The following is a 14,960-nucleotide window of genomic DNA, read 5'->3' as shown; positions in this document are numbered from 1 at the left end:
CAAATATAGAAATGCGTGTTTCGCTTTACAAATGCAGGCAGAACAAAAAACATTAAATGCATATGGGGAAAACTTAGTATACATACACACACACACATACAATCATCTGTTCGTGTAGTTGCTTGGAAACGATTGCAATAGCCAAAGTAAAATATGAGACACTAATGTGTGAATGTATATATACTCGCACTGACAAGGAAAGAAATGTTAATTAATTAAAAACTAGAAAAAACGAGTTAAAACACTAGCATTCACACACAGCATCCAAAACAATCGAACAATAGAGCTGCCCAGAAATTTTGGATAATGATGCTGAAACGCATAAAAATAATAATTTGGGTTCTGGGCACAAAAGAATCGCTCTTGTATTCCACTACATAGTCAGAATTTTATCGAGACTTATGCCGCAATATATCAACTGGCGCAGTGCACCCCAGCAAGCTGTAACAGCGCTAATTTTTCAAAGGAAATCTAGTGAATTTTCTGGTGTAATTGGAGCAATCGATGGCTGTCACATTTGCATTAAGCAGCCCGTGAAGAATGCCACATATTATTACAACAGGAAGCAAGTACAGCGGGTGTCGATTCATCGATGTGAATATTGGAAAGCCGGGTAGAATGCACGATGCCAGGGTATTTGGCCTAATTCCTATATTTGCAAAAATTATTCACGAAACTGATCCGCTTATAGCCATTGGGTATAATGTTGATGACACCTTTCGCGATATTGGAACCTAACGGCGGCACAAAATTGGTATAATGCAAGACTTTCTTCAATTTGACAGTTATTGAAAGAGCGTTTAGATTGCTGAAAGAAAAATTTCGACGCCTGGATGTGCAGATGCCAGAAGTGGCAACATGCATTATTAGTGTCTGCTACTTGTTACACAATTTTATACTTATAAACAACGGCGCCGAGGACCTAGTTGATGAAGATGAACCAACTGGAGAAGAAGAGATTCGTAGATGTATGCTGTGGACCACAGAAGTCCCTCATCTGCGGCATCTCGAAAAAGGGATGCTATTAAAGAATGTCTCTAATTCTGCTGTTTAAATAAAAGAAGATTTAAAATTTGTTTATTAATTCTATTTATTATTATTATCTCTATATATATAAAACAGTTTGTCCTGACTGACTGACTGATTGGCAATCAACGCACAGCCCAAACGGTAAGAGCTAGGAAGCTGAAATTTGGACACAAGATCCCTCTTATAGTGAAAGTGAGCACTAAGAAGGGGTTTCGGAAAATTCGATCTCCAAAGGGGGGGAAATAAGCTCCAACTTTTGTATGAAAAATCTACAATTTTTATCCGATTAACTTCAAACTTAGTTTGTATACTCTCACAAAGAGTACAAAAAAAACTGTATACTTGGATTTTCAATATTTTTCCTGAATAATAATGATTTTCCGGTGGAAAAATCGGTAAACGAAAAGCTATTTGCAATCAACGCACAGCCCAAACGGTAAGAGCTAGGAGGCTGAAAATTGGACACATGTTGTCTTCAGTGGTGTAGGTGAGCACTAAGAAGGGGTTTTGGAAAATTCGAACGCCAAGGGGGGGAAAACGGGCTCCAACGTTTGTATGAAAATTCTACAATTTTCATCCAATTAACTTCAAACTTAGTTTGTATACTCTCACAAAAAATACAAGAAAAACTGTATACTTGGTTTTTCACCATTTTTCCTGGGACATAAAAAAAGGGGGGGGGGGGGGGGGGTTTCCGTGGAAAAATTGAAACACAATCAACACCCCACAGCCCAAACGGTAAAAGCTAGGAAACTGAAATTTGGGCTCAAATATCCTATCATGGTGTAGATGCGCACTAAGAATGGATTTTGGAAAATTCGAAAGGGGGGAAAAGTAGCTCCAAAGTTTGTTTGAAAATTCTGCATTTCTGAATCGATCAACTTTAAATTTGGTTTTAATCTATAAAAGAATACAAACAAAACTGCATACTCGGTTTTTCGAAATTTGTGTTGGAGCTTGAATTATTGGGGTTTTAATATTTATTAATTTTTTCAAATGAAAAGTTTGTGTTATAAATTTTGTCCGATCGATTTCAAATTTGGGTAATGTAATCAACATAACTATATCAACAAGTTGGCATTCAACGATTAAAATATTGCAATATGTTTTTTACTTGTCATATATCAAATATCAAATAGTTGGGGACATCACATACACACACTCACACATACATACAACAAGCAGCAGTTCGTGTCTATGTGTGCCCATGCATACATACATATGTACATGCATATGTATGTATGCCTGTATATGTATGTAGCATGTACATACAAATCAACAACAACAAGTCATTGGCTCGCTCTTCTTCTTTCGTTTTGACCATTTAATGTTAATTGCAAAGGCAAAACGCCAAAAGTTTACAGTTACCGTCGCTAGGCAACGACTGCGTCAGCGATAGTAAAGCAGAAACCGAATAACGGAGCTACGTATATTCTGCTTCGCATTGCGGGCAGATGTACGTATGTATGTATATGATTTGTTCTTATTGATCTCAATAAATAATTAGATTTTATTATTTAAATATTATGCTTATTGCATTCAAACTTCGATATTTTGATGGTATCGGTGGCTTCAACTATCGAAAGTTTTACTCTAGCAAATTGAGATGAGAATTGTCAGTGCTTTTTGATCGTGGCTCATCGCGGCACGGCATTGACACGAGTGCCGTGTTTCATACTCCGAGGTTGTGCGTGACCGTATTGACTCAATATGGCACGAAAAGGCTCAAATGTGAATTTAAAATTAGGATATTATCTTAAAACGTTGCGTTATCACTATATATAAAACAGTTTGTCCTGACTAATTGGTGATCAACGCACAGCCCAAACGGTAAAAGATGAAATTTTGACTCAAGTATCCTTTCATAGTATCCATCATAGTGTAGGAGCACACTAAGAAAGGCTTTTGGAAAATTCTAGCTCCAAAGGGGGGAAAACGAGCTTTAAAAAATATTAGTTATAGTGGTCATGTTCGTTTAACGAAATAGTTTGGCAAGAACAAAAATGTAACGGACTACTGAACAATTTTTTGTCAAGAATATAATATGTTCATTTAAATACCTTAAATGCCTTCCTACTGGTAACTTATAAGGTGAAAACATATGGGTAGGTTATGCACACACAAAATAAATACAATTGGAAACATTATATTGAGCCGGGTTAAGACGGGCAATACCTGCTAGTTTATTATATTATTAGTTGCTATAGGTTTGCGGAAGCTGAAAAATGTAACAAGCAGAAGGAGGCGTGGCAGACCAAACAAAGTATATATATTCTTGATCAGCAAGACAAGATGAGTCGATCTATGTCTGTATGTCCGTCCGTCCATCCGTATGAGCTCCTGGGTCTAAGATACTATAAGAGCTAGAGACACAAAATTTTGCGCACAGATTCCTTATGTCTGTACGCTGTGCAAGTTTGTTTTATTTTTTGGATTATCTTCCGATTTTCCGTTTGTATAATCGCCTATATCTCGGAGACTATAAGACCTATAAGACCTTCAGAATTAAAAGAGGCACGCCTGACCAAACGATCGCTTAATACACGCAGCTCGGCTGGGTTCTATTTGAACAAATCAACCCACGATCAACGCACATTATCACTATAATGCGCCATCAAACAAATTTGGATGTCTTAAAGAGAGCAAGAGCAAGAGAGGGAAAGAGCAATGGTGTGAAGACTATTTTCAACAAGCACACTTACGTCAATCTTACGGCAAGTACATGGTACGTTTTCCGCGGAAAACATTGCTTAACCCTCAACAGGTACTTGGGAAATCATGTTAAATCGCTTTAAACCGTTTCCAATTGTTGAAACCGAGACACAACCTATTATTCGTGATGCTCATAACAACATAACATGCACTTCATGCACCTTGCCTTATCACTACCAATGGCATCCTAACAAAGATTATTATGGCTTCAAAGTAAAGTTCACGTTGAATCTTTACTAAACTTTATATTCTCTCCGACATTGATTCGTTGGACCTCAAAACTCGAAAACTCAACTCAATGACGGCAATTTGACGCTTCTAGAATGGGATGAAGAGGTACCACAGGCAATTAAAAAGCGCTGGCTGTTTATTTTTTGATTTATAGTGATTTTCATGCACAATAACTAATGTTTCTGAATATGGGTAGACCTACTAAACGTGCTGATCATATGACACAGCGCCGTCTAAATAAAACACACGATGTCAGGGAAAAACGCCTATTTCAACAGAGGAGTCTTTAGAACTTTCAAAGAAATAAAACAAACTCGTATAGCGTACACACATAAGGCATATTTGCGCAAAATTTGGTGTCTCTATGTCTTTTAGTCTCTGAGATCCAGGTGTTCATACGGACGGACAGACCGACATACAGACATAGATCGACTCGTCTTGTCATGCTGATCAAGAATAAATATACTTTGTGGGGTCTGCCACGCCTCCTTCTGCTTGTTACATTTTTCAGCTCCCGCAAACCTAATATACTCTTGTATATTTCATGTACAGAGTGTAAAACAACTAAAAAAGCTTTATCCGGGTATCCCGACTTTTAAATACTCTGTACATATGTTTAGAATAATTACAGAAATTAAAACAATAAAGGAATGCTAAAGTCGAGCGGGCTCAATTCTTAAATACCCTGTACCACCCCACAAAATAAAAAAAAAAAATTTAAAAAAATGTAATTAATTAATTTAATTAAATATAAAATATTTAACACATGCATACAGTCATAAGTGTTTATGCACAATTTCAACAGCATAGATTTACATCAGAATCGTGTCTATGGGTCCTTGTATGCAGTAAAAAAAAATAAGTCAAAGCAGCAACCCCTGCCGGCAGATCTTGGGCAGAGATTCTGTTTATGGCTATAACTTTCTCCATAATTGACTTATCATGATGAAACTTGTCACACAGACACATAATCACTATATGGATGTATTTGCCAAATTGGAGTACAAATTTCCAAGAAATACGAGAGTAACGGGAGTAATTATGAGAAAAACACGAATTGTGTGGTAGTTGGAGGGGGGGGGGGGGGGGGGGGGGGGTGCAGCAGAAGAAAAACACAAATCGTCCTTTCTCGGACTTAGGAGAATCTGGATACCGAGTTTGGTTATTCTTGCTCTTGTGCTTCCTGAGATCGTTGCGTTCAAACAGACGGACGGACGGACAGACGGACATGGCGATAAAAGCACGAGTTTGAGTTTTTTTCGATGCACCCCCACCCCCGCTATACGTGATTATCCATAACTCCCGTAATTCTAGGAATTTCAAACTCAAATTTGCTCTTTGATCTTTGCTTGGCTGCAAAGGAGTTTAAACGAGTTGAGTATTCTCAGAATTTTTCTTATGGTCGAACTTGAATGTGCCATCGTTCTATTTTTTTATTTACAGTGTATTTAATAGTTGGTTCTATAATGCGGCTGCTCACGTGCTTTCTGAGCCTCCAGCATCGTTGTTAGTATTGTTCTGAGTGCTCCGAAAATTTCTTCTATCGTTGCTGTTGCTTCTTCTGTGCTTAGCCGATGCATTTTGGCTCTTCCAACTGATTGCCATCACTACCTGTTGCAGTGTTGCGTACCTGCCAGCTTTTTGGAAACCAGTCACCTTGGCGCCCACGCCGCACCCTGCGTTGCCCAAGCCTCGCAGCTGCAGCATCTGACCGCCCGCAATCATCGTTACGTTGGCCTTGTGTATGTAGTCCAGCCCCAACGTGAACTCATCTATCGAGGATGAGCTCATTAATATATCCTAGCAGCTTCAGCGGTAGCAATGTGATCTGACTGCTTGCCTTCGTTTCTTTGCAGACCGTCGTGATTGTGCCATCTGCCACTGATACGAACAGGAAAACGTTGCGTTTCCTCCTGCTGCCCCCAAGCGTTGCACCAGGGTTGGACTCACGAAGCTTCGTGTAACTCCAGTGTCTAGTACCGCGTCGAGTGGCAGACCATAGGAGTCCACCGTCGCTCAGACGTCCGATTCGGTCGTCTGCAACTCGCCTTCAATTCGTCGAGCATTCTGGCGGCTCTGTTTCACGTAAGGGGCAGTTGGGTATGCCTCTATCAGCTCCTCGTGGAACTCGGCCCGTTGCTTGGCCGGATTTTGTCCACATTAGCGCTTCACCCAAAACTATCAACGGTAACATCGACACCAAGAGGTCCAGCGGTACCTGCACGATCTTCCAAGTTGCGCAGAAATGCCCGCGGGTATCCGTTCCAACTAGCTGGGTACATTCGTAGCTGGGTGGATATGGCTACGATGCTCTGGTCCGGCTGTGCTCAACGGCCATAATGGGATGTAATTTATTTTTATTTCGCCCAACGGAAAGAGCCATTCAGATCGCTTCAACAGGCGAATTAGTGCTAATCTATTATTTATTAAGTGTATTCAGTGTCGAAATAAAAACGCTCTTTGTGACAACACCCTGTGACATACACCAAGGTGTGTATGTATATTTATCGTATGAGAATGCATTTAAAAGCTTTTTTGGAAATTCAAAGTCCAAAGGAGTAAAAAGTTTGTATTAGAACTACATTTTTTAATGGAATGATTTTAAACAAGCTTCGTAGACTCTATGTACAAAAAGAAAAACTGTTTTTTGAAATTTTGCGTTGCTAACAATGCTATATATGTAGAGGGACTTGGAGAATTAAGTTAAGCCCATTCTGATCAATCCTTCCATATTCACATTATTCATACAGTATGAATCATACAATACAATGCAAATACCAATAATTCTGAATAGTAATATTTTATGGATGTCACGTCCATGTAAGAATAAAATATATGTCCCCACATAATAAAACTACTACTAAAAATGATTTATATAGCTTACTAGCGATCCACCTATCGTCGTCTGTACAAAGGATGTCCATCGCCCCCTCTTGGTGTTTCTTGGATCAGATGTGGATGCCCTTTCGCGCATTTGCCGAAGCCTCGACTTCCGTCTTGTTTCGTTTTGATGGCTCTAGATGTTGATGCCCTTTCGCAAAGATCTTGCAAACGTTATTCGCGTTCATCTGCATTTTCAGCTGCATTTGTTTGAATTCGATTTTAGAATTTTATTTATTTACAAATGAAGCACTGACAGAGTAAAAAGTTCCTATCAAACATATAAAAATGAGCAGAAATAAGCCAGAAAACGGTGGTTGGTTGCGTTGACGAATCGCCACGAAATTTCACAGGATTTCCAAAGGACTTTTTGTAATATTGTCTCAAAATTTGATTAGCATCGGTTGAGCGATTTCGGAGTCTATACGGAACTTATCTATATACATATACATACATACATCAATTTTTTTGACATGGACAATCATGCATATAGTATAGTATAGTATAGTATAGTATAGTATAGTATAGTATAGTATAGTATAGTATAGTATAGTATAGTATAGTATAGTATAGTATAGTATAGTATAGTATAGTATAGTATAGTATAGTATAGTATAGTTAGTAGTATAGTATAGTATAGTATAGTATAGTATAGTATAGTATAGTATAGTATAGTATAGTCTAGTATAGTATAGTATAGTATAGTATAGTATAGTATAGTATAGTATAGTATAGTATAGTATAGTATAGTATAGTATAGATAGTATAGTATAGTATAGTATAGTATAGTATAGTATAGTATAGTATAGTATAGTATAGTATAGTATAGTATAGTATAGTATAGTATAGTATAGTATAGTATAGTTATAGTATAGTATAGTATAGTATAGTATAGTATAGTATAGTATAGTATAGTATAGTATAGTATAGTATAGTATAGTATAGTATAGTATAGTATAGTATAGTATAGTATAGTATAGTATAGTATAGTATAGTATAGTATAGTATAGTATAGTATAGTATAGTATAGTATAGTATAGTATAGTATAGTATAGTTATAGTATAGTATAGTATAGTATAGTATAGTATAGTATAGTATAGTATAGTATAGTATAGTATAGTATAGTATAGTATAGTATAGTATAGTATAGTATAGTATAGTATAGTATAGTATAGTATAGTATAGTATAGTATAGTATAGTATAGTATAGTATAGTATAGTATAGTATAGTATAGTATAGTATAGTATAGTATAGTATAGTATAGTATAGTATAGTATAGTATAGTATAGTATAGTATAGTCTAGTATAGTATAGTATAGTATAGTATAGTATAGTATAGTATAGTATAGTATAGTATAGTATAGTATAGTATAGTATAGTATAGTATAGTATAGTATAGTATAGTATAGTATAGTATAGTATAGTATAGTATAGTATAGTATAGTATAGTATAGTATAGTATAGTATAGTATAGTATAGTATAGTATAGTATAGTATAGTATAGTATAGTATGTATAGTATAGTATAGTCTATAGTATAGTATAGTATAGTATAGTATAGTATAGTATAGTATAGTATTAGTATAGTATAGTATAGTATATAGTATAGTATAGTATAGTATAGTATAGTATAGTATAGTATAGTATAGTATAGTATAGTATAGTATAGTATAGTATAGTATAGTATAGTATAGTATAGTATAGTATAGTATAGTATAGTATAGTATAGTATAGTATAGTATAGTATAGTATAGTATAGTATAGTATAGTATAGTATAGTATAGTCTAGTATAGTATAGTATAGTATAGTATAGTAGTATAGTAGTATAGTATAGTATAGTATAGTATAGTATAGTATAGTATAGTATAGTATAGTATAGTATAGTATAGTATAGTATAGTATAGTATAGTATAGTATAGTATAGTATAGTATAGTATAGTTAAGTATAGTATAGTATAGTATAGTATAGTATAGTATAGTATCGTATAGTATAGTATAGTATAGTATAGTATAGTATAGTATAGTATAGTATAGTATAGTATAGTATAGTATAGTATAGTATAGTATAGTATAGTATAGTATAGTATAGTATAGTATAGTATAGTATAGTATGTAATTACTCACATTGTTGTAGTTGTATATGCCCTATGTTTCAGTACCTAACAAAGTAATTTGCTACTAAGAAATTCCTATAGAAACTTTTGTGGTAATGGCAATGAGTAAAATTGTAAGAAGAAATACTCAACCCCGCAAAGACGGGCCAAACCTGCCAGTGGTGTAATAAATCTCAAATAAAGTATTTAAATGTATGCTTATTGCATTTAACTATTAAAATTACTTACAATTCATATCAATTTGAACAACGGATTCTACAATAGCTGCTCGTGGATGATTTTGTGCTCTGCAAGTAAGTCTCGAATTCAGGTCCTCTCTCTTAAGTGGTCCAATTGATATTTCACTTTGAACAATTTTTCCACCTGCTACATATGTGTTTTCAGATGCGATTAGAGCACCGTCTCGGTACCAATTAATCGATGGCATTGGATTGCCTAAAAAAGAAAAAATGTTAATATTTTTTACTATTTATTATACTAAAATAAAATAAAATTCTTAAACTTACGATTCTAGCTAAATATACAGGAGTATATGTATTTATTTTTTTTTAGTGTTTTATTTATTTATCGAATTTTTTCTCTCGGAGACTTACAATAAATAGTAGTAGATCTTAATCTAATATAGTTATTTAATTAATTACAATTAAATATTTAAATTACGGCCCTAACTGTTATTGCTGGGTAGGGAGGTCTCTGCGCAAGTCTTTTTTGATGGGCCGAAGCTTAAGCTGAACTTTGCTTTCACCTTGACGATTTCATCTTTAACAGATCCCACACTTAAATCTTTCTGCATATTTTCATTCCGTATGAACCTGGGTGCCCCAGTGATGGTTCTCAGGATCTTCGATTGATCTCTCTCGATTAACTCTAAATTACTCATGGAAGCGTTTCCCCATAGTTCAGAGCCATATGTGCAAATTGGTTTGAGAACTTCATTGTGCAAAAGTACCTTGTACTCTAGCTTTAGTGGTGAACGCTCATTTATCAGCGAATGTAGACTACTTGCTTTAAGTTCAAGATTATTTCTTTTCACTTTAATGTGCGTACGCCAAGTAAGCCGTCTATCTAAATGGACGCCAAGGTCTTTCTTTATGGAATATTGATATTGTTTAGCGACAATGGGGGACAGGTTTGTTTGTTTAGGGTAAAGTTGACATGTTTGCAGTTTTGCTCGTTTACATGTATGCGCCAGTCTGCTAGCCATTCTTGTATGGCCACGAGGTGAGATGATAAGAGTTCTGTAGCTCTTGTTGGGTACTTGGAGCGACTTAGGATGGCAGTATCATCAGCAAATGTCGAAATTGTATTGTATTGTTGTATGACTGTTTATACTCTGTACATGAAATGTACAAGAGTATATTAGGTTTGCGGGAGCTGAAAAATGTAACAGGCAGAAGGAGGCGTGGCAGACCCCACAAAGTATATATATTCTTGATCAGCATGACGAGACGAGTCGATCTAGCCCTGTCTGTCTGTCTGTCCGTCTGTCCGTCTGTCCGTCCGTATGAACACCTAGATCTCAGAGACTATAAGAGATAGAGACACCAAATTTTGCACGAAGATGCGTTATGTGTGTATTCTATACGAGTTTGTTTTTTTTTTTGATTTTCCCCCCCACTTCCCCCCTATGGGGGTTTTCCCGATTTTCCATTCGTATAATCGCCTATATCTCGGAGACTATAAGACCTAGGAACACCAAATTTTAGTCCCAGATGCCTTATGTGAATACGCAGAAAATGTATATTTTGGAATTCCCCTGCATACATACACTCACACAGACGCAATTGCTATGTAAATGTGCAATTATACACCCTTTACGTGAGTTCGAATACCGAGAGAGGTAAAATCGATCAAATTTTTTTTTTTATTTTCTTAATTTTTTTATTTTCTATAATTATTGTACACATATGTACAGAGTATTTCAAAGTCGGGACACCCGACTTTAGCTTTTTTACTTGTTTTTTTTATTTTCTTAATTTTTTTTATTTTCTATAATTACTGTAAACATATGTACAGAGTATTTCAAAGTCGGGACACCCGACTTTAGCTTTTTTACTTGTTTTATACTCTGTACATGAAATGTACAAGAGTATATTAGGTTTGCGGGAGCTGAAAATGTAACAGGCAGAAGGAGGCGTGGCAGACCCCACAAAGTATATATATTCTTGATCGGCGTGACAAGACGAGTCGATCTAGCCCTGTCTGTCCGTCTGTCCGTCCGTATGAACACCTGGATCTCAGAGACTATAAGAGATAGAGACACCAAATTTTGCACAAAGATGCGTTATGTGTGTATTCTATACGAGTTTGTTTTATTTTTTTGATTTTCCCCCCCCACTTCCCCCCTATGGGGGTTTTCCCGATTTTCCATTCGTATAATCGCCTATATCTCGGAGACCATAAGACCTAGGAACACCAAATTTTAGTCCAAGGTGCCTTGTGTGAATACGCAGAAAATGTATATTTTGGAATTTCCCTCCCTCCCCCCTCTCCCACGCAAATGCGATTTTCTGTAACTCCCGTAATTCTTGGAATTTCGAACTAAAATTACAAATGCAAATACCCCCAGTTAGTAATTATGTGTCCGTATGCCAAGTTTCACTATGATAGACCGATTTACCAAGAAGTTATAGCCATAAATATATTTGCTGCTGCAGCGCTGCTCAAGCGCTGCCCGCGGCTGTTGTTGATGTTGCTGTTTGGTTGACTGCGAAAATGCTTACACAGACACGAATTGATGCGCATAGGCATACATACACTCACACAGACGCAATTGCTATGTAAATGTGCAATTATACACCCTTTACGTGAGTTCGAATACCGAGAGAGGTAAAATCGATCCAATTTTTTTTATTCTTTTTTTTTTTTTTATTTTCTATAATTATTGTAAACATATGTACAGAGTATTTCAAAGTCGGGACACCCGACTTTAGCTTTTTTACTTGTTTGGTATATCTGCTGTGTATATGATATACAGTGTCGGTCCAAGCACGGTTCCTTGGGGTACACCAGCTACAATTGGATGGTATTCGAAGAGGAAATCTTTGCATCTAACTGCGAAACTTCTTTGCTGTAGGTATGACTCCAGTATTTTATGGATGTTCTTTGGAAGTAATATTTTGATTTTGTGAACTAAGCCAATCAGCCAAACGTGGTCAAAGGCTTGGGCGACATCCAGAAAAACAGCGGAGCAATACCCTCGTTTTTCAAATGCATTTCGTATCTCAGAGGTTTTTCGGTTGACTTGTTCAATGGTTCCATCGCGAAAACCAAATTGGTGATTTGGGATTGCACTGATATGTCTATATGATGATGACTGAGACTTGACCTTTCCGGCTTTATGGATCATTGTGATGACAGATTTTCTCCATTGTTGAGGATAATAGCCCCATTTCATCATGCTGTTGAAAATGATGGTGCGAAAATATACTGCACAGCTCGGCAATTCAATGATCATTTTAGTGGAAACTTGGCCTTTAATGCCACTTGTAACTTCTCTTGCTTGGAATACGATAGGTGTGGTAGCTTCAAGATGATTGGTTAGTGGGCGCACAAAGCTATTTGTTGCTATATGTAGTTTGTAGACTTTTTCTAAATGAGCGGCAATAGATTTGCGTTCTCTTCGTTGCTGCGAACCCATTTTCCTCTTTGTGTACGTAATGGTGATTCACTCTCGATTGGTGGACATACGCCTGATTTAGCTTTTTACAATGGGAATCGTTTGCTGTTTGGGGAGAGTTGCTCCATATAGCCCATTTGAGCTCGGTGTATCTCATCTTCTAGGGCTTTGCGTAGTAGATGGTTGGTTATTTTTAACCGCTCCTTTGAGTTAGGTGACCTGTGCGATTGCCACTCCCGCCGAAGCCTTCTCTTATTTCGTAGCAGCTCTTTAATATGCCTGGGAACACGACTGCTTTTGTACGGTTTAAAAGCTGTGATTTCTGGAGTGGAATGTTTTGCCGCCAGTGACATTACATACAATAATGCTTCAACTGAGGTATCTTTGTCATCTCTGCAGTTAATATTTGGGTAGCCAACAATATGGGAACTTACGTACTTCCTGTATTTAAGCCGGTCAGTTTTTCTTGGTGGTCATAAAGGTGAAGATCCGATGATGTGGCACTCTTCTTGTAACAGCAAAATCAATCAAGTCTGGTTGCTTTTTTGGATCTGTGGGCCAATATGTGGGCCAGCCGGGAGAAACAAAGTCAAGCTTGTTTCGTGGTGTTATTATAGCGTTATATAGTTGTCTTCCTTTCGGGTTGATGAGTCGGGATTCCCAATGTGTGTGTTTGGCATTGTAGTCACCAGCTGCTATGAAGCGGTCACCCAGTAGGTCGAAGTAATGTACGAATTCTGCCTCAGAAACGGAGAAGCGCGGTGGGCTATATACTGCGGCTAAGCTTAAATAGCCGCTTTGTTTTTCAATATGAACTGTTGTGGCCCGTAGATAAGTTATAGCAAATGATGGCAACGGATAATGCCTTATGCGACGCTTTATCAGGATGCCAGTACCTCCATGAGCCTTACCTAGGGAAGATTTGTTACATCGAAATTGTAGCCATTGAGATGAAAATAATTTTATTTTGTTTGCTGAGTCTCTGATATGAGCATGGCGTCTATGTCATGTTGATTGAGGAACTGCAAGACCTCGCATTTGAAGGAGATTTTGATTGCGCATAATTTCGAGCATCTTTTGTTGTATTGCTACCATTGTATTTGTTAGAGTTGCCAGAATTGATTCAATCCCACTAGGCAATTGGGATGGATTTGCAGTGGTATGTGCGGCAGTAACTTCTGCCCCCTTTTGCAGTGTCTGACGATTCATTATTCCTGCAGTGGTTTGTTTAGAGACTGAGGCGTACGACTCGTTGGTGTAACTTAACGCCTTAGAAAAAGATACTCCTAGAATCGTAGTTGATGGTATGTATGACAAGTTTTGTCGGATGACTGGATTTCGAGCTGTGGATTTTTGTTGACTTAAGCGACTTGTGAACTCTTTGTATACAGGGCAACCTCTATAGTTAGCAGTGTGATTTCCCCCACAATTACTACATTTTTTAGCAGAGGGGTTCTCCTTATTTACAGGGCAGGTCTCATTGAGATGTACATCCCCACACGCAACACAGACTGCGCGTAGGGTACAATAGGTTGTTGTGTGTCCATATTCCTTGCAGTTTGTACATTGAATAGGTCCATTTCGTTTATGAAACCTCAACGGTGATTTTACGGTGCAGTAGATATTGCAGCTTATAAATTTGGTGAACATTGTTTTTACTTTTAAACATATAGTCAGGTGTCAGTTCTACCTTGAACATTGGTTGGGGAATTTTATTTCTATTTATTATGTTCATTGTCATTTTGACTTCAAAGCCGTCATCTTTAAGTCCATCTTTTATCTCGCTGACTGGAACTATTGGCTCGATTTCTTTGATAACCACTTGTAATCCCTTGCTACTTTTAAGTTGGTAAGTAGTAGTTCATCTTTTCATCGTCGAGGTATTTTGCCACTGGTCGATAGTTATTTTCGTCAATGACTTGTATTTTAGTTTCATTTTTGCTAGCTGTTTCGGCGTTATCTTCTTCAGGTAAACTGAGAACCGCGAATGTATTGTTTTTCAGCGCCTCAGTTGGCACAGTGTTTTTTTGCTGTTTTAGTTATTTTGGGTGCGTTGTTTCTCTTAGTTGCTTGTGGGCTTAGTTTTCGTTTAATTGGCACACAGCGATCGATCCCAGTCTGTATTAAAGCTCCGTTAGCGCAAAAATTCCTCGAGCTGAACCCTTCAAGAGGGCGCCGACTGGTAATGGCACTACAGTCTGTCCCGTGCGCTGTCGGTAGATGGTGCCCAGCTAAGATCAGAAGACAGAGCCACGCAACCTAACTTCTCAATAGTTCCGTTGTCTGGCAATGGCCCCTTATCATAGCTTCGATGTGAGGGCTGGCTCAAGGTGTCATGCGACCCGTGCCGAAGATCATCCTGACCGAGGGTCC

General features: G+C 37.3%; 1 protein-coding gene across 1 annotated transcript in view; it reads right to left on the bottom strand.

Annotated features, from left to right (window-relative positions):
- The window catches only part of LOC115628083 (hemicentin-2), a 291,265-nt gene that overhangs the window by 188,212 nt on the left and 88,093 nt on the right, over nt 1-14,960 (bottom strand). Inside the window, exon 5 of the mRNA XM_030524060.1 lies at nt 9,197-9,403. Within this exon, the coding sequence (XP_030379920.1) occupies nt 9,197-9,403 (207 nt within the window). The remainder of the gene's footprint in view (nt 1-9,196; nt 9,404-14,960) is intronic.

This window comes from Scaptodrosophila lebanonensis, unplaced genomic scaffold (genome assembly GCF_003285725.1).
Source record: "Scaptodrosophila lebanonensis strain 11010-0011.00,11010-0021.00 unplaced genomic scaffold, SlebRS2 tig00000101-arrow-pilon, whole genome shotgun sequence".
NCBI classification, from domain to species: Eukaryota; Metazoa; Arthropoda; class Insecta; order Diptera; family Drosophilidae; genus Scaptodrosophila; species Scaptodrosophila lebanonensis.
Note: the sequence above shows the minus strand (reverse complement) of the source record. Positions and strands in the feature narration are given on the sequence as shown.